This window comes from Pseudopodoces humilis, chromosome 23 (genome assembly GCF_049639895.1).
Source record: "Pseudopodoces humilis isolate 2021_Gansu_Grassland_sample_001 chromosome 23, ASM4963989v1, whole genome shotgun sequence".
NCBI lineage: Eukaryota > Metazoa > Chordata > Aves > Passeriformes > Paridae > Pseudopodoces > Pseudopodoces humilis.
The window spans coordinates 9,187,604-9,206,286 of record NC_142222.1 but is presented as its reverse complement, the minus strand read 5'-3'; the positions used below and the strand labels follow the sequence as shown (position 1 = coordinate 9,206,286).

The following is an 18,683-nucleotide window of genomic DNA, read 5'->3' as shown; positions in this document are numbered from 1 at the left end:
TAACAGCGACAGTAAAAGCAGCTCAAGTCAGTGGTTAAACCTCAAAGGGATCCCTGAATTGTGCTTGACTTAATGAATCCAATAATCGATTCCTGCTGCACAAATAAGGTGTGGGATGGATCAGCTAATAAGCGTTCTCAGTTAATTGCTTTCTTCAAGTGACAATTTGTACAAATGATACCATCAAAGTAGTAATAATATCCCTATTGATTAAATTAATCTCAAAGAGACAACTCAAATAACTTTAATTAGCAATGCATGACACAAGCACAAAACACTCTGAAAACAACCTTGCAGCCCATCCCAGACTTTCTGCATTTATTTTCATCCAGGAATCATCGAAACAACCAAGGAACCCCCAAGTTACTTCTGGGACTCCAGACACCCACAAAAAGATTTTTGGAGCTCAAGAATCTTTAAAATTCTCCTTTCTGTGCAGTCTTACAAAGCAGATTTCTATGTATTTTGGCTCTTAAAACCAGCAGAAATTTAAAACCTTGACCAGAACACACAGCACGAGTGTGAAAATGTATGGCTTAGAAACTCAAGCTTGGGAAAGTCACCTGGGGAAGAGTAGGGTGGTTTTTTTCCCAAAAGGATGCTTATTGGCCTTTCTAAAAAATTCAGCACATGAAAAAGAAGAGGACAGATGCTCATCACTTTCTCTGAGACATCCATCTGACTTTTCCAGTTGAGAAGCCAATCTTCAATGAAATCCCCCCAAAGCAGGCAAATGAGCTGAATTATTGCGAGAAGAGCAGCCCCACAATGAGACCAAAAACCCCAAATCCAAACAAAGCAGGAGAGCCAGGACAGGAGCTGGGTTTGGAGAGGGCTCTGCAGCCCCACTGCAGGATGAGCAGTGATTACTTCCCGAGGAGAGGAGCTCTGTGGCACACTGAAAGCCTTTAATTTCCACCCCCTTGTTTAAGTGAGATTACTGCTCCCCAAAGCCAACAACAATAGATTTCCTAAGTTTCCTGTGCCTTGCCAGCAAAGCAAATATCCTCTGGTAAATCTCTGAGCTGAACAGTGATTTTTCACTTTTACAACAGCACAATCAATGCAATTTTCCAGTTAGAAGTCTCCAGCCTCCCCCTATCAGCTGGTTAATGCTCAAGTGTCATACTCCAAACCATGCCTGGGAGAATCTCCACAGACTCTGCCATCCCAGGTTACTCTGAACATGGAATTCATCACTTATGAATCACTTCAGTGTGTGTAAACACTTGAATCACTAAGCCAGATCTAATACTGTACACAGTAATCAAGGGATGTTGTCGGGGGAGGCACTGAGGCAGCTCTGAAATCCTGCCTTGTAGAGTTCCACTGTTCAAAGCAGGTTCTGTGCTTGTGAACACGTTTTATTTGCAGATGCTAAATGCCTGGGAAATATCTGCAGGCTTTGTGCCTTCTCAGGACACTCACAGGAGTAGCAGAACCCCCAAACACTGCTCACCCAACTGCGTCTTTCCCTGGTATTTAAGATCCTTGTAACTTCCACCAACCCCGTGGCAACACGGCCAGGTTCAAGCTGGAAATGCCATTTCATTTCAGCAGCTTTTTGCATCAGATCACAGAGATTGGATTCCAAGGAAGAAAATAAAACTCATCCCTAAAACCCAGTCATTTTTCTCCCTTAAAATGAAATTAAAATGCTGTGAATGCCAGCACCTCCCAGCCCCCCCAGAGCATTCCAGGAGCTCTTCAGGCCAGCTCAGTGAAAGCTTCTGGCTCCTGAGGACACTGTGAGGTGACATTTTGCTGCCCAGGTGGCACAAACCTTGATGCCCAGCTCGATGTTCTCCCCTCCGTACACGTCCATGCCGGGGTCCAGCAGCCCGATCTCCCCAAAAAACTTCCTGTTGACCACGAAGGAGCAGCCGATCATGGCCGGGGTCCTGCACGGGAGAGAGCCCCAGGAACAGAGTTAGGGACAGGGAGAGCCCCAGGAACAGAGTTAGGGACAGGGAGAGCCCCAGGAACAGAGTTAGGGACAGGGAGAGAGCCCCAGGAACAGAGTTAGGGACAGGGAGAGAGCCCCAGGAATTGGGGACAGGGAGAGAGCCCCAGGAATTGGGGATGCTGCCCCATCTCTGCTGGGCCATTGCTGCACAGCTGCTGGGCTCAGCTGCCTCCCACCACTGCCTATCCCAGAGATTTCGTGGCAATGAAGACGTTGTTTTACCACTGCAATAAATTGTCCAAAATCCAAGCTCATTTCAGTCTGTACAGACTGGAGAAAAGTTTTCCCCACGTTGAATTATGAGGGAGCTCCCGGGCTGGAGACTCCTCCGGGTGTCTGTGGGCAAGGGCACAACCTCTGCCCATAAAGGAATGAACTACAATAACAGCCTTTCCCTTCTCTTACTTCCAGCACATCTGGAACAGAGCAGACTTTAGGATAGGTGTTTTTAGGGTATTCCAGAAAAGAGTGTTCCCAGCTGGAATCACAAAGGAGCCATCACCACCAGCAGCAAGCTCACTGCAAATTTGTAGAAGCAAATCCTTTAAGAACTGTTTGCAGAAGCCTGTGTGGGGTCATTTCCCAGTTCCCCCAGTGTCAGCAGGGCTCTGGGTTAGGGATCAAGTTGTCACATCCACCCTGCACCTTGTGCCCTTCAGCTCAGAGCTCTCAGCTCTGAGGAGCAGCCAGGACCAGGGGCTGGACAGGGAAATAACACAGAAAACTGGGAGCATCAGTGGAATAGCACAAGGAGGGAGGGAAATCACAGTGCCAGGGGTTAATTTGTCATAACTGTGCAATTTTAAGGACTTTATAGATGGTTGTGTTTACTAATGACCCTCATTACTCACAAACCTCTGGGCCGGCTCTCCAGCTGCCCTGAGATGAGGATGCAGTTGTGATTCACACTCTGAGATCACATTTCAGGGGATTTTCTGAGCCCTTCTGACCCTCTCCATAAAACTGCACTTTGCCCAGAGCCCAGCACTGAGCAATCCCAAGTGGTTCTGCCTGTGCTGCTCGGGGGCACTCAGCTGCTGCTGTCACGGTGTGTGCAGTCTGCCCCAGGATGGTCCCTGTGCTGAAACAGGGATAGAAAAAGGGTTCTCCCATCTGACTGCTGCTCTCTGAATCCATGTTGAAAAGAAAAAACCCAGGGATCCACTCAGTCCAGCAGGGAGGTGCCAGATTTCACAGCTCATCTCCACCAACAGCCACCAAACTCATCCCGATGAAAACCACGAGTTCCTCGGATGAAAGCTTCTGCCCACTTTAATATTATTATTTATAGACATTTTAATATTTCTAATAGAAAGTAGAAGAGCTGAATGCTGCTGCCACATTAAATTAGTTCCAATTGGACTCCATCAGAGGGTTTTTCCAATAGATTTCTTCCCTGACAGCTGGCTCAGCCTTCCTTCCACGGAGCAGGATAATGTTTCATGGTTTGCTGCCACTCTGGTGCTTAAGATTTCAATTCTCTTGCTTTATTTGTAGCAAGTTAACTGCCATTAACAGAAACAATTCCTTCTGAAATGATAACCACCTTACAGATGCCAAATCTAATAGTTCCATTATCCTAGATTGCCTCCTGGAATTTAAGAGAAGGGAGAATTGCTCTGGTTTTATCCGGAGTATGAACAAGGCAGTTCATCTCCTCCACTGGGAATAGGTGTGCAAACCTCTGACTTCTCCTGTCAAAACCTGTTAGAGGCACTCAGAGGAGAGGTAAAAGCCAGAAAAAGAACCCAGGAGAAAGTTTCAGACAAAGGAAACTGCATTTGGACCCAATAATGTGGATCAGTGGGAACTCTCAGCCAGGCAAACGAGGTTTTCTGGACTGGAAGCAGCTCAGGAGCCGAGGACAGGAGCTGTACCCCAAGAGCTTCTTCTGTTATTTATAAATCATGGAATGGGCTGGATTGGAGCAACGTCAGAGCCCATCCAGAGCCACCCCTGCCATGGCAGGGACACCTTCCACTGTCCCAGGCTGCTCCAAACCCCGTCCAGCCTGGGACATCCCAGGGATCCAGGGGCAGCCCCAGCTGCTCTGGGAATTCCATCCCAGCCCCTGCCCACCCTGCCAGGAACAATTCCTTCCTGAGACTTCACAACATGACTTCACTTGATAAAGCACAGAGCCATCAATCCTTCCCAAAATTCTCTTGGAAACGGCTTAACTGGGACTGAGAAACTTCACCTTCACTTTTCCCCTTCCCTGTTGTGCTGCACGTGCTGCCACAGCCCAGGAAGCTCCCAGGGCACCGCTCCTGCTCCCCCAAGCAATCCAAATTAAATGCTCCATTCTCCTCTCTAACAATGCCTCCACATTAAATAAATGAGGAATCAAGCAGCTCTCAACAATTTAAATAAAAACACCATTTGATTTGGGAGCAAATCCCTCAAAAAGGTGGCCATGACAAAAACGGATTGCTCATCCCCAACGAAATAATGGCCTGCAGACAAAGAGCTGATAAAGCCTCTTGTTCCTCTGCCCTTAATTAAAAGCATTAACAGAGCTTGTTTTTAAAAATCACCCAGCTCAGCCAAATGCATTTTTATTTGTCCCGATAGCTATTCTCCCTTTAATGAGAAAGGAAAAGCAGAATTTGGCAGGAAGGAAGAAGAGACATTGAGCAGAATTATTGGGTTGGTATCCAGAACTCCACAGTGTCCCTTGCCATTCTTTTGGTTGGTTCTTCTATAAGAACAAGTGAAAAAGGTCAAGAAGAGCAGGTTTTATGAAATATCCTCCTCATGGATCTCCAAATAAAGATGAAGGGGATACAGGGGAAAACATTTATCCTGCTCTATTAAGTTACTTTAATGGTCTTCCTTTCTTCAGCTCACAGTTATCATCTAATGATTAAAAAGTCTCAAGGAGATTACTCCTTCAATTCAAGGAAATTAATTTTCCCCCACAATTGGATTTGGCTTCCAATTTTACTCTAAAGAACAGGTTATAAAATATGTAGAAAAAGATATTAAAAAAATAATTAGTGGGTTTACCATCGACTGCAAGAGGCTGAGAACAGACTGGAAGAACTTCCAGGGTGTCCAGTTCCTGTTAAACTGCTGCTGGTTCTAAGAAACTTGGATCATGGAGCTGCTCACCTTCCACACCACAAGGCACTGCCCCACCTTGGAGCGTTTGGGACAGCCCTGCACCTGCCCAGAAGGAATTTCTTTGTCCTCTCCCAACCTTGCCATTCCTAATTCAACACCCTGAATTCACACAATCATGGAATGGGGTTGGAAAGACCTTAGAGCTCCCCCGGTGCCACCCAGCAGGGACAGGGACCTTGGCCAGGGCAGGGGGAGGCAGCTGCTGGAGCCTGATGGCAAAAACATCTTTTGTGTCCCCCACAGCCCATCTGCAAAGGGGTGACACACTCCTGAGCAGAGGAATCACCTCTGGGCACAGCTCCCAGCTCCCCCTCACTGCCAGGAAACACAGACATGTCTTTCCCAGGAGTGAAACCAAATGTCCATGAAGGAATGGCACCTCAGTCCCCAGCAGCAGCATCCCTTCCTCAATCTCATCCCCAGGGCAGCAGCTCCGAGAGCTGCTCTTTGACAATTCCTGTTTCCCTGCCCCAGTGCCCTCGGTTAATTGTCTGTTTCCAATGGGTTTATTTCCCAGCTGTTGCCAAGTACCACAGAACCTGGGAAACAAATTAAAAATAAGAGATACCACATAAAAGAGAAGCCAGGCTGAGAGACTGAATGGCTTTGCTGAATTTACTGGAGATTAATACCACTTAAACTTTAATGGCAAGGAGGCTGTGAAAACTGGATTTTTAAAAATGCCTCCTACACATACCCCTAGCTGTGACCTTGCTGAACACACATTTGACTTTGTCACTGTTCTCTGCCTGCTCTGGGACTTAAGGCAAACCATTCAGCTCCTCTGTAGTTCTGTTTTCTCCTCTGTCAGCTGAGTTCAACACCTGGATGCTCTTGAGAAAAAACATTTATAAATCAGTTCAGTGCTTTCCCCACTGGAGCTGCTGAGTTCACTGCTGGTACCACTACGGGTGGCAGCCCCTCAGTCCCTGGTGAGGGGAGCACTGTGCTTAACAAAGCCCTGAGCAAGGCTTTGCTGTGTCCCAGCCTTGCTGCCAGCCCCTGCTGCCCACCCTGTGCCAGACCCAGCCTGGGAACCACTCCTGATTTCACTTTCTGTGTCCAAACTCAACAAAACCTCCCCTTCAGGATGAAGCTGCTGCCTCAGCCACTGCCTAAAAGCCTTTTCCTTGCTGGTGCTGTCTCAGAGCCCGAGGATGTCCCAGCACTGGGGATCTCTGGGTGCTTGGGCACCTCCTCCGTGCCCCAGGCACTTGGTCCAGCTGTGCCCGGGTGGAAGAGCTGCTGTGGGCTGCCAGATGTGCAGGGAGCAGCTGTCCAGATGTGCAGGGAGCAGCTGTCCCCAGGGCTGTGTTCTGTCACCTGGGGTAAAGCTCCAGCAGGGACAGTGAGGTTTGCTGCTGCCCCATCAGCTGGAGTGTGGCCACCAGCAGGACAGAAAGTCCTGACAAAGACAAGCAGCTCCAAATTCTGCCCTGAGCCAGAAGGAAATGCAGGAGCCCTCAGCTGTGGGTCCAGGAGAGCTGCTGCTCCTCAGTGGGGCAGGGAAGGAGAGCACCCCCTTTACTGACCCCAGACAGGGAACATCAGTGAGCTGAAGCCAGCCCCAAGCGCCTCCTCGGGGGTTTAATCCCAGGGAGGATTAATCAAACCTTTGAGGGGGTTTAATCCCAGGGCATCTCCTCTGAACTGTGCAGATCAGCCTGATTTATGATTTATTCCGTGGCAGGGATGCACAGCTCCCCAGGGCAAAGGCAGCCCGGGGCTCAGGAGCTGCCAGTTTAAAAACTCATTTGTGCTAATTGGCAGTCACTGAAACCCGGCTCATTGGCACTGGGAGCGAGCAGGAGGGGCCTCACCTGAGCTGGGATTTAACACTCCTGACACCTTCAAACCAGCCCTCAGCTCCTCGAGAGGACAATAAAACCCGATTCCAAATGCCACAGTCAAGGATTTGAGCCTGCACCACTCCAAAACCCCCAGGGACAGCGCGTGGATGCTGAGATTTCACCTCTGGGAAGGGGAAAGATTTTGTGGCCTTTTATTTCAGAGGATGGTTTGGGTTGGAAGCTTGCAGACCATCTCATTTCAACCCCTCCACCCCAAACCCTAAAGATCAGCTGGAATAAAAAGGAAATAGATGTTTGTATTGAATGTAAAAATATTCAAAGAGGAATAACACTGGTTTCTTTAATACTTGGCACTTGCAGTCTGACTGAGAACAAAATAAAGCACAGGAAAAGGCAAAGGAAAAAAGGGGGCAGACATTTCTCCTTAGAAACCCCTCAGATGGTGACCAGAGTTTGGGTGGCCAGGACTGCACGAGCTCTTCTAATCCCAAATTTAATCCTAAATCCATTCCCACCACCTTTCCCAGGGGAGCACCTCATTCCTTGTGGCCAGAGCCAAGGGAACCCTGCAGCTTTTGGGTCTCTGCTGCCCTGGGGGGTTTGGCTACTGCTCACACTCCCAGGAGTGCAGGAATTCCTCCTCAGGAACACGAGCCTTCAGCAAGAAGTGCACCGTGACTCCATCTCCCTCCACCCTTGCCAGAGTGCTAATTAAATGATAATTACTCTGGGATGTAATGTATATAACTATCAGGCACTTAGCAGCGAAGTGTTATTTACTTTGCTGTTTTTAACATGAATATATTTTTACTCAAGGGCAGCCAAGCAGCTGCTTTGGAGTTGTGTTCTTCCTTTCCACTGAGCATAAAAAATCACAATAAGCAAATTTCACAGGTAAACAAAGTTCTCTTTGTCTCAGGCACAACAACAACCATGCCCTGGTTAAAGCACTGAGCTGGGGCTGAAGGATCAGGATTAGCACCCTGAGCCTGGGCTTGGTACCCAAACTGGGACTTGGGCAGTGATTTCTGACCTGGCTTCCACCAAAATACTCCTGCAGCTCCTACACTTGCTCCAAGGGACATCCAGTGAGAGAAACTACAATAAACTGACTTTTGAAGGTGAAGATGGGCTCAGGTGAGCCTCTCTGCACAACAAACCTGCTCTGTTTACAGCTGAAACACCATTTTTAATCTCTCAAGCCAAGCTGCAGAAATCAGAAATCTCCCTGGAAGAAAGATGCTGCAAGCCTGAGCTGTGCACGTGGGGACAAACACACCCAGGGAAGTGCCACAAAGCTGAGCTGAGAGGGAATTCCCTTGCCAGGTCCCTGTCAGCTGCTAGGAAACAGCAGAACAGCAGAGCAGGGAAGGCTGAGGATGGGGTAAAACCAGGCTGGGCTGGGGGAGCAGCCCCAGAGCCCCTCTGCCACCACAGGGTGACTTTGGGGTGATTCTGGGGTGACTTTGCACAGTCACATTCAAACCTCCAGTACAAGCACAGCTCACAGCCCCTGGTGCTTTCTGACAGATCCCTGCAGTGGCTGGGAAATATTCAGAAGCCTCAAGTCCTTGGGAATTGCAAGAAGAAAGAGCTTGTACCACACAAGGTGGAAAGGTTCTGCTCTGTCCCTGCTCACCCCAGCCCTGAGCTCAGCTCCCTGCAGGGCTTGAGGCTGGCTCTGAGCAGGGAAGAGCAGGGAAGAGCAGGGAAGAGCAGGGAAGAGCAGGGAAGAGCAGGGAAGAGCAGGGAAGAGCAGGGAAGAGCTCTGCCCTCCATCCCAGCCAAACTGTGGGACAGCCCTTCCCTAAAAATCCACAGTGCATCCTCAGCCAAGGAGGTCTGGCAAACCAAAGGGCTCCAGCAAACTGATGGAGAAGATTCCTTCTCTTCTGGGGCTGCTTATGGAATCAGAATGGGCTGGAAAAGCCCCACAAGGATCTTCCAGCCCAGCTCCTCCCCTGTCCATGAGAGCCTTGTACAAACACTCCCTGAGCCACGGCAGAGCTGCTCCTCACCAAGCCCTGAACTCTGCTTTGTTCCAAGCCCCAACCCACAGAGTTTGCTCTGTGGAAAATAAAGAAACAAATAAATAAAATTCCCTTTGCTTGTACACAGCAAGAAAGATAATGCCAGTTTGCTGTGGAATAAAAATGCCAGCAGTTATTTATCCAGGTGAAGAATTAGGTACTGCACGAGCTAGGAAAGCTCAGTGAGAAAGTAAATCCTTAGGATGGAGCACACAGGGAAAAAAAAGATTAATTGATTTGTGACTACAAGGAGGTTTATTCAGAATCATATTTATCACTACAGTGTGTTTGAATTCGGCAGGAACTCCACTCAATTTTCTCCTGCAGCCTTTCTTTGCTGTTCAAGGAAATACATCAGCAAGAAGAGAGAAATGACACTTAATTTCCAGGAGCATCACCTTGCTTTAGAGAATGAAGTCTCCCTGGAGCTCTGGGACACCTGCCCAGCTCCCAGCCAGGTGGGACCTGGCATGTTCCTGACACAGAGCACAGCGAAGGCACCCCAGATTTACATTCCAATTGCACTCACTTTTCACCTCAGGGTGCTGAAGGTGACGAGATGCTTGGAGTGGAGGACAGGGGAGGGAAAGGGGACCTGGAGAAGAGGGAGGATGTGCATTTTCCCTTCTGTGCCACCCTCTGCCTCCCTGCCCTTGGGCAGCAGGAGCAGCCTGGGCTGTGCCAGGAGGGCCAGGGACCCTCAGAGCTCAGCCCCAGCACAGTTTGTGTGTGAAATGCTGAGAACAGAGCCCCAGTCCCATCAAAGCACCCAAATTCTGCCCCAGCAGCAGGGAGAGCTGCCCAGTGCCTCCATTCCTCTCCACACAAATCCCTTAAATTCACACCTGCAGCCTGAGCCCCGGCTCTTACACCCCTGCCATGGGGAAACTGGTACCACAAACAGAGAACTGAACCTGGCAGGGGCTGGGCAGGTCCTGACCTGGCAATTCCCGTGGATTCTGGATCCCTGCTCCTCCTGTCATTCCTCTATTGCCTGTTCAACCACTCATTTGCTCCTATTTACCCATTACAACCTTAAAATACACAGAGATTTCAATACTCTAAAGACAGGTTAATCATTTATTTATTGTTTGCTTCTTATTTTGGAGGCCTGAATTACACCATCATTATTTGGAGAGAGGCTCTAACAACCCAAGCTGTTTGTCTAGCAGATTCATTTATTTTTGCGTGGCAAAACCATTATTCCCCTCCAAATCAGAACAAAATAAGAAAAATACCCTTGAGCACTTCATCCAATTTTAAAGCAAGAGCTGTGTTAGTCCCCACAAAAGCCAGCAAATGAATTCCCAATCACAGGACAGACCAAGCAACAGCTCTGGATCATCTCAGGCTACTCGGAATGGAATGGGAAACCACAGGAATGGGGCTGCCAGAGGCTGGGGAGGAGCAAAGTGAGGGAAAACTGTTTCCCTGTGCAGCCCCCTGAGGGGAGGGGGCCCAGCCAGCCCAGGGGTGTTCCAGATGTGCTGAGGAGGGGGCCCAGCCAGCCCAGGGGTGTTCCAGATGTGCTGAGGAGGGGGATCAGGCAGCCCAGGGGTGTTCCAGCTGTGCTGAGGAGGGGGATCAGGCAGCCCAGGGGTGTTCCAGATGTGCTGAGGAGGGGGATCAGGCAGCCCAGGGGTGTTCCAGCTGTGCTGAGGAAGGGATCAGGCAGCCCAGGGGTGTTCCAGCTGTGCTGAGGAAGGGATCAGGCAGCCCAGGGGTGTTCCAGATGTGCTGAGGAGGGGGATCAGGCAGCCCAGGGGTGTTCCAGATGTGCTGAGGAAGGGATCAGGCAGCCCAGGGGTGTTCCAGCTGTGCTGAGGAGGGGGATCAGGCAGCCCAGGGGTGTTCCAGCTGTGCTGAGGAGGGGGATCAGGCAGCCCAGGGGTGTTCCAGATGTGCTGAGGAGGGGGATCAGGCAGCCCAGGGGTGTTCCAGCTGTGCTGAGGAAGGGATCAGGCAGCCCAGGGGTGTTCCAGCTGTGCTGAGGAAGGGATCAGGCAGCCCAGGGGTGTTCCAGATGTGCTGAGGAGGGGGATCAGGCAGCCCAGGGGTGTTCCAGATGTGCTGAGGAAGGGATCAGGCAGCCCAGGGGTGTTCCAGATGTGCTGAGGAGGGGGATCAGGCAGCCCAGGGGTGTTGCCCAGCCCTGCCCAAGGTGTGCTCTGGGCTCCCTTCTCCCCACAAACCCTCAGCACTCCCAACGTTTGTCCCCGCACAGGCCCAGCCCTGCCTTGCTGCAAACATTTAAAGATGTTTTCCCTTAATTCCCACTTTTCCCCACTTCTTCTGGAAAATGAGCCATGACAGACGAGCCATTTGCAATGCTGCAAGTGTGACATTGGCTGGATTTCCATGGCAACTCTCCCCTCTCCATCCCCAGCCTCTGGATGTGCATTCCCAGCAGACTCGGGCTGCAGACACACATCATTATATTTAATCTGAACAAGTGTGTACCTGAGTTGACTTTATTTCATGAAACTGCATAAGAAATTAAATTTCTCTCACTATTTCCTGCTCTCCAATCCTGGTGTCATTTCTTGCAGGGCTCTGCCATTACTTGTTGGCATTTTGCATCAGTACATAATGATACGATACCAGATAATGTTAAGATGCAGAAACCACTCCAAACACCAGACAGCAATTTTCTGCTCAGTTTCCCAATTTAACCTGAATTGATACTACACTGTAAGTCTGTGTGAGGTTCAGGGACTGCTCTAATTAGAGAAGCATCTTGGGCAGCAGCACTCACATCCTGCCTGTTTGGTCCTGGCCTTGACAGGGCAATTCAGAGGCAGAGGAGAGAACTCCTCTCCCCGATTTGTCCTCATGAACAGCACCAGCTCCTCCCATTACAGCTCATCTCCTCATCCTCCAGCCCAGAGCAGCTCTCAGCCCTCGTGAAATTCATTGTGTTTTATAAATCCCACTTCAAATGGACAAGTTTAACTTCCCCTGCCCAGGAAGGCGCTGTGGGATGCTGAGAGTGCCTGGTGGGGCACAAGCCCTGCAGTGAGGCAGCTCAGGGGTTCAAAAGGGCCTGGCAGTGGCAGCAGAGCTCTGCCAGCCCCTGCCCTGCTCTGGGCACATTTCTGTCCGTCCCTGGCAGCTCCAGCCCCTCCATCCCTTGCTCAATCTGGGAAGCTCCACTGCCTGTCAGTGATGGCCACTTCTCCTCCCGATGATGCTGCTGCTCCAAGACTCTCCAGCAGTGAGCTGGGGTCAGGTCTGAGAGCAAACAAAGCCAAGCCAAGACCTGCAGTGAGCTGGAAATGCTCCTTTTAACTCGCAGGGAGGGCAGGTAAACACTTGATGTTAATCTCTGCTCCAAGCAAGCACAACCCTTCTGCATCCCAATAAACTGCAGCATCTCCAAGTACAGCTCCAGCACATCAGTGCAGTGATGTGTGTGACCCAAAATAAGAACACGAGGAGCAGGAGACTGCTCTCCAAAGCAGCTGGGTGTGCACAGCTCTGCAATGCTTATTGGGTTCTTTTAAGTACCAAATTAAGCAAAGAGTGGGAGGAAAGAGTGATGAAACCAGAATCTGATCTCCTGCTCCAAGTTTAACCTTAGCTTGGCAGCTCTGTCTGCTTCTATGCTTATTTTTAATTTAGTAATGCTCTGATGATTTATTTCTATACTAAAGCCTATTTCACAAAAGCTGAAAAAGAAATGACTGCAGGAGAAGAAATCTCTCCCGAAACGAAGCCACTTGTGCAGACACAGGGGGAATTTGGGCTGATTTATGGCCAGCTTGGCCAAAAAGCACTCCAACTCCAGTGTCCTCCCTGCTAAAATGGAAAATGTGGCTGTGCTGTGAGCCCTGAGCACTGCCAGGGCTGCACAGCCCTTGGTTTGTGTCAAAGTCCCCCTGGAAATCTTGGACAGCGTTGGGAGCCCCTTTGGATGGAAGATGTGGAGGGACCAGCCTGGGGCCACAGCCCACAAAAACTGCTAATCCTGTAGAGATCCCTGTTCCCATGAATTCCAAAGTGATTTTTCCTGGAAATAACTGCGAGTCCCCATCCCCAGACGAGATGGAACAACCCAGCAAAGCAGCCATCTGCTTCTCCCATCTCCTCACTCCTGTTCCAAAAGGAACTGGAAACTCTCCTCCCCTTCCTTCCCACTTTATTTTCAGCCAGAGCTCAGCTCCCCATCCTCAACCCTGCACCTTGTGTGCTTCTCTCTCCTTCCACACGTGTTTTCTTCCAGCAGGAACATTCCACTGCACACCAGACATTTGTTCACCAATGGACAGAGAGGTTTGCAACAGAAGGAAAACAAAATATCTTGTGGGTTAGACAGACCTCGATCCTGAAATTCACTCTGAGGAAGGGGAAAGAGCTTCAGCAGACTTTGTCATCTTAAAAAAACTCAGATTTTTCATTTTGTTCCCTCTCAGAAAAGTGACAAAGCCACGACTGCCCACATACAAGTGCAGCTGCCTACGGACAGAGAGAAAATCCCCAACTCAGAGCTCAGAGTTTGTTTGTTTTCTGCCTTGGAGATGATACCCACACAGCTGTCAACAGAAGCACAGAGATGAGCCTGAACCCAGGGCTGATACGGCTCTCAGGAAGTGTTCCCATCCCTCTCCTTTACCAAGAAGGAGCAGGAGATGCACTGAGCCATCCCAGTTCCCTGGGAAGGAGAGGGAGACTCGGGAGGAGCTGTATGAGGTTGATGTGGGGATTGCTTCTCCTCCCCAGGTGAGCATTGCCAGCTCTCCCAGCAGAGCTGCTCCATCCCTCTGATCCCCCTGTGCCTCCTCTGGGCTCCTCCAGCAGCTCCAGGTGCTGTCCCAGGGCTGGGGCAGCTCTGCAGGTGGGGTCTCACCTGAGCACAGGGGCACAATCCCAATCCCTTTCCTGCTGCCCACGCTGGGCTCAGCCCAGGGCTGGGACCAGCAGGACAATCCCAGCTGCTCTCCCCCAGGTTTCCATCTGCAGGAAAGCAGAGCTGGGATGAAGGGAGGTGCTGTGGCTGTGCCAGCCCTGCTCACACACCCCACGAGCACCAGGAGAGCAGCACAAGGTGGAAGCTCAGGGGATCTGTTCAGACTCCCCAGGACAGAGCCCAGGGCTCTGGGCAGGGAGTGGGAATTGATAAAACCTCCCAAGGCAGAGGCAGCTCCCAGAGCATCCAGCTCCAGCTGCTGAGAGCAAGGATCCATTTCTCCTTCCATTCAATCCAGGCCTGCTCATGCACTGCTGAGTGCAAAGGACAGCGAGTTAAAGGAAATGCTGGCCCTCAGCACAGCCTCTCCAACACTCTAAAGTCTGTGTGATGAACACTGCTCTGCTGTGTCACCCAGCGCCACCGGCTCCACTGCCACTCCTTTGTTCGCAGTCCCCACCCCAAAGCCATTAAACACTCGCCTTCTAATGAAAATGGATTGGTTTTGGCCAATAAATCACTTAAAAGCCACCTGCCAATGAAAAGATAAATTCAAAGAGCCAAATTCCCCCAACTCCTCCTCGCATATTTTCCCCCTCTGCTTTGGATTTAGAGGGAAAATATGTTTGGATAATCCATCAATGGCAGCTCTCTCCTGGGAAGTGTGAACAGACCACAGAAAAGGCTCAGCTTGGCTTCCACTTCCAAAATCACTTCATGGACCACTCGCAAACAATTCAGGCAGCAGGGTACGAGCTCTGGATATTGGTGCTGCCCCGGATTGTTTTGTTTTCATTAATAAGATTATTGCAGTGAAAACAGGCTCTCTGAAGCTTAATTTTCCTAGAAATTGTTAAATAATTCAACACCCATCTTTTCTGTCTCTTTAATGCCTCTGAAAAATCAAAACCCTTCACAAATTAAAGGCCAAATCCTGTTTACTCTTTCCATTTCTAAAGCAACTCTGACATCAATAAAAGCTGGTTTTGTGACTTGGGCTCAGATTAAAGTTCTGTCAGTGCGAGTATTTTTTATTTTTTCAACCGGGAGCATAATGTTTTTTTTTTCCTTTTTAATCAAAATAATTCTCTTATGCAAAGCTCTAAAGATACAAAAGCAAACGCTTCCAGTATGGCCAGCGTGGTTTTCTTCATAAAAATGGATTACACAAACATTTCCTAGCAATAAACTACAGCTCCCTTCAGCAAGGAGAATTTGCTCCCTCGCCTGTAACTCTGTTCCCATGAAGGGCTGAACCAGAGGCTCAATGTCCCTGCCCAGTTTTCAAGCCCTTGAGGGAGAAGCTGGGCTTGGCTGGTCTTGAAGGAGGATTTCAGTTTGAACTTTAAGCAGTCACCCTTTTGATTTGGCCAAGAATGATGGTTTTGTGGAATCACAGAATATGCTGAGCTGGAAGGGACGCACAGGATCATCGATCCAACCCCTGGCCCCGCAGAGAAGCACCAACAACCCCACCCCTGCAGGCCCTCCATCCTTTGGATGGTCTCCAGTAACTCTGGATGTGTCTTGCACTGCCCCAAACTGCCCCCAGAGCAGGGCAGGACAATCACACCCACGAAACCTTTCAGAAGTGTCCCACGGTTCCCAGAATGACGATGGCATTTGCAGCGTCATGGAAAAGCAAGGAAATGCCACCTGCATTTATTTTCATCCAGGAATCACTGGAACACACACGGAGCCCCCAAATCACTTTCCTGGCTCCAGACAGCCCCTTCACAAAGCAGGCAAATGTTTTGGTGACAAGTGCCACCCAGGGCTGGATCTCCCCTGCTCCAGGAAAGGCAGAGCTTGCCCTGGTCACTGAGTGTCCCCAGCCCTGGTCACTGAGTGTCCCCAGCCCTGGTCACTGAGTGTCCCCTGGTCACCGAGTGTCCCCTGGTCACCGAGTGTCCCCCTGGTCACCGAGTGTCCCCTGGTCACCGAGTGTCCCCTGGTCACCGAGTGTCCCCCTGGTCACTGAGTGTCCCCCTGGTCACCGAGTGTCCCCTGGTCACCGAGTGTCCCCCTGGTCACTGAGTGTCCCCAGCCCTGGTCACTGAGTGTCCCCCTGGTCACTGAGTGTCCCCTGGTCACTGAGTGTCCCCTGGTCACCGAGTGTCCCGTGCTGGCCGTACCTGATGGGCAGGGAGGGGTCCCCAGCGTCCCACCAGTCCTTGGGGGGGCTGATGTACATGCACCACAGCTCCCAGCTGTAGCCGTGTGCCGAGTTCTCGTAGCGCTGCACCTCGAAGTTGTCCTGCTTGATGTTGTCGATGGAGGGCAGGATCACCCTCCTCCTGTTCTCCTGGATCCGGGACAGCACCGGCTCTGCCCTGGGGAGAAGGGACACAGCATCAGAGGCTCAGTTCCCTGCAGCTTCCACTCATTCCTCCCTGGATCCCACCCAGCCCTGCCCTCTGGCACTGGGAGCCATTCCCTGTGTCCTGTCTCTCCATCCCTCGGCTGAAGCCCCTCTCCAGCTCTCCTGGGGGCTCCCTTTGGTACCAGAATCCACTCAGAGCCTTCTCCTCTCCAGCTCTGACTCTCAGCCTGTCCTCACCGTGCTCCAGCCCTCTGTGTTCCTCCTCTGGACACATTCCAAGGGGTCCATGTCCATCTTGAGTTGGACAAAAACCTGGTCCACAGGCTGGGAAGCCTGGCTGGAAACCTTCCCTTCTGTAAAGCGAGGCCAGGACTGCTGTGCTTGGCTCCAATCACACTTGAACCAGACTTCCCCCAGATCCCAAAACCCTGGGCAGAACAGGGCACATTCCTGAAAGCACAACTATTTGAAGGGTGGTTTTTTTTTGTTTTTTTTTTCCCTTGGGATTCAGTTTGATGACTCTGTAGCTAAATATTTCATCTCTGGGATATATTCAGGGCCGGGGTGTGCTCAGCCTCAGCTCTGCAGCTCCAGAGCCACCGAGTGCCCCGGGGTCAGTCCACAGCAGGGGCAGTTTGGGGGAGCTGGTGCTGCCAGTGCCCCCAGTGCCTCCAGCAGCTGGGAAACACCGGGAGAGAAAAGCCCTGACTGCAGAAATGCCTCCTCTCTAGCCCTAAAAAACGAGCTTCAGTCAATGGCAGCTCCTCAGTGAGTCAGGTGTGAGCATTCAGTGACCAGAGGAATGTTCAGCTGGGAATACAGATCCCAACATCACAAACAGCACCTAAAACACCCCTTCAGCTGTCATTAAAAATCATTAACTAGCTGTGCAGAACTCTGCCTGTAACAGCTGCAAATAGGGGTTTTTTTTGTGGCTGTTACTGTGTTAAAATTCAGCATAAGTTTAGCTTCTTCCACCTCCACTTTTCTAAACATGGACCATTTACTTTTTACACTTGGTTAAAGGGAAAAAAAAATCCCTTTCAGGCTCCTGTCATGACATAAATTCAAACTTGAGCCACTTGAGTGCAAATGTTTTGAATCTCTCTGAAAAAAATCCTCCTGCAACACCTTTTGCTGCTTCCACACCTCTGCTCTTACTCCCAGCAGCAGAGGAAACAAATAAATCCAAAGCATCTGAGCCTTCCTGGGATCCAGCAAAGGGCACAGAAGTGGGAAACACTTTCTCCTTCATTCCCTTACTGCCTGGGCTTTTTTAAACTTGCAGGAATTACTTAAGGCTAAGGGAATGGGAAATCATCCTGAAAAATCTAAACAGGGAGCAGGGCAAGTGCAAGCACAAAGGGAAGGAATAGAGAAGGATTACAAGGAACAGGGGCAAGGGAAGATCTTCCTCGTATGTTCCCATCATGGAATCCTGGAGGAACCCTGGAGGAAGCCTGGAGGAAGCCTGGAGGAAGCCTGGAGGAATCCCGGAGGAATCCCGGAGGAACCCTGGAGGAATCCCGGAGGAACCCTGGAGGAATCCCGGAGGAACCCTGGAGGAACCCTGGAGGAAGCCTGGAGGAAGCCCGGAGGAAGCCTGGAGGAAGCCTGGAGGAACCCCGGAGGAACCCCGGAGGAAGCCTGGAGGAAGCCTGGAGGAGGATTAGCCAGCCAGAGGAGCTGTGTGTCATGGTGCAGGGACACATGGCTGTGGAAGGATGGCTGTTGAGCACCTACCAGCCAGCAGTGAACTCCACGTGGGCATCGAAGAAGCCGGTGACCTGGCCCGTGGCAGCTTTCCAGCCCTCGATGCGCGCCCGGATCAGCCCTTCCCTCTTCTGGTTCCTCACCACCTTCACCAGCCCCGGGTAGCGCTTGTTGACGTACTCCTCCAGCGGCGCCTTCAGCTCCTCTGGGGACAAGGACACAGACCATGGGCCATGGACACGGCTCCCACCTGGCACAAACCCCTGGCAGGGTCTGCAGAGCTCTGCTGGGGGGGACACGAGCAGCTGGGGGAGCAACGCTGATGTGCACAGCGAGGAGCGAGCACAACCCTCACAGAGAGGGTCAGGGTGGCCCAGAACGCTGCTGATGGACCACTGAGCAGCCCAGGGGCCACCTCAGAGCCCAGGGGCAGGGAGGGGACACTTCCACTCCTCTGCACTAAAGGAAGTGGAACTGAAACACAAAGATAGAAAGGCATCACCCACGGACGGCAAACAGCAGCACTCTCAGCTGCTGATGGTGGTTCGAGCTGAATGCACTGCTAGAAATGCTGCAAAACCCACCCAAAGTGACTCAAACTACATCAAAACCATGTCTGAGCTTCACCACCATCTTCACTCAGCCCCACCACTACAGCCTTGGCACTTGCTGCTTGTTTTGCCCCCAGAAAAGCTGAAATTCCCCTTGCTTTTCTGAGGGGATGAAAGGGATTCTGGCTTTGCTCAGAAGATCCTCCCAGCACTTGTCTCGTGCTCACTGCAGCTCATTTCCCTCTGTTGTCCAGGCC

At 50.8% G+C, this 18,683-nt stretch overlaps 1 protein-coding gene across 2 annotated transcripts in view; it reads right to left on the bottom strand.

The window, feature by feature from the left end:
* Positions 1-18,683, bottom strand: part of GALNT17 (polypeptide N-acetylgalactosaminyltransferase 17) — a 99,193-nt gene that overhangs the window by 31,380 nt on the left and 49,130 nt on the right. For both annotated transcript variants that reach the window (XM_088066272.1, XM_005525885.3), the window contains exons 4-6: positions 17,906-18,080; positions 15,975-16,172; positions 1,784-1,901 (exon numbers count right to left, since the gene is read on the bottom strand). In XM_088066272.1, coding sequence (XP_087922398.1) covers positions 1,784-1,901; positions 15,975-16,172; positions 17,906-18,080 — 491 coding nt within the window. The remainder of the gene's footprint in view (positions 1-1,783; positions 1,902-15,974; positions 16,173-17,905; positions 18,081-18,683) is intronic.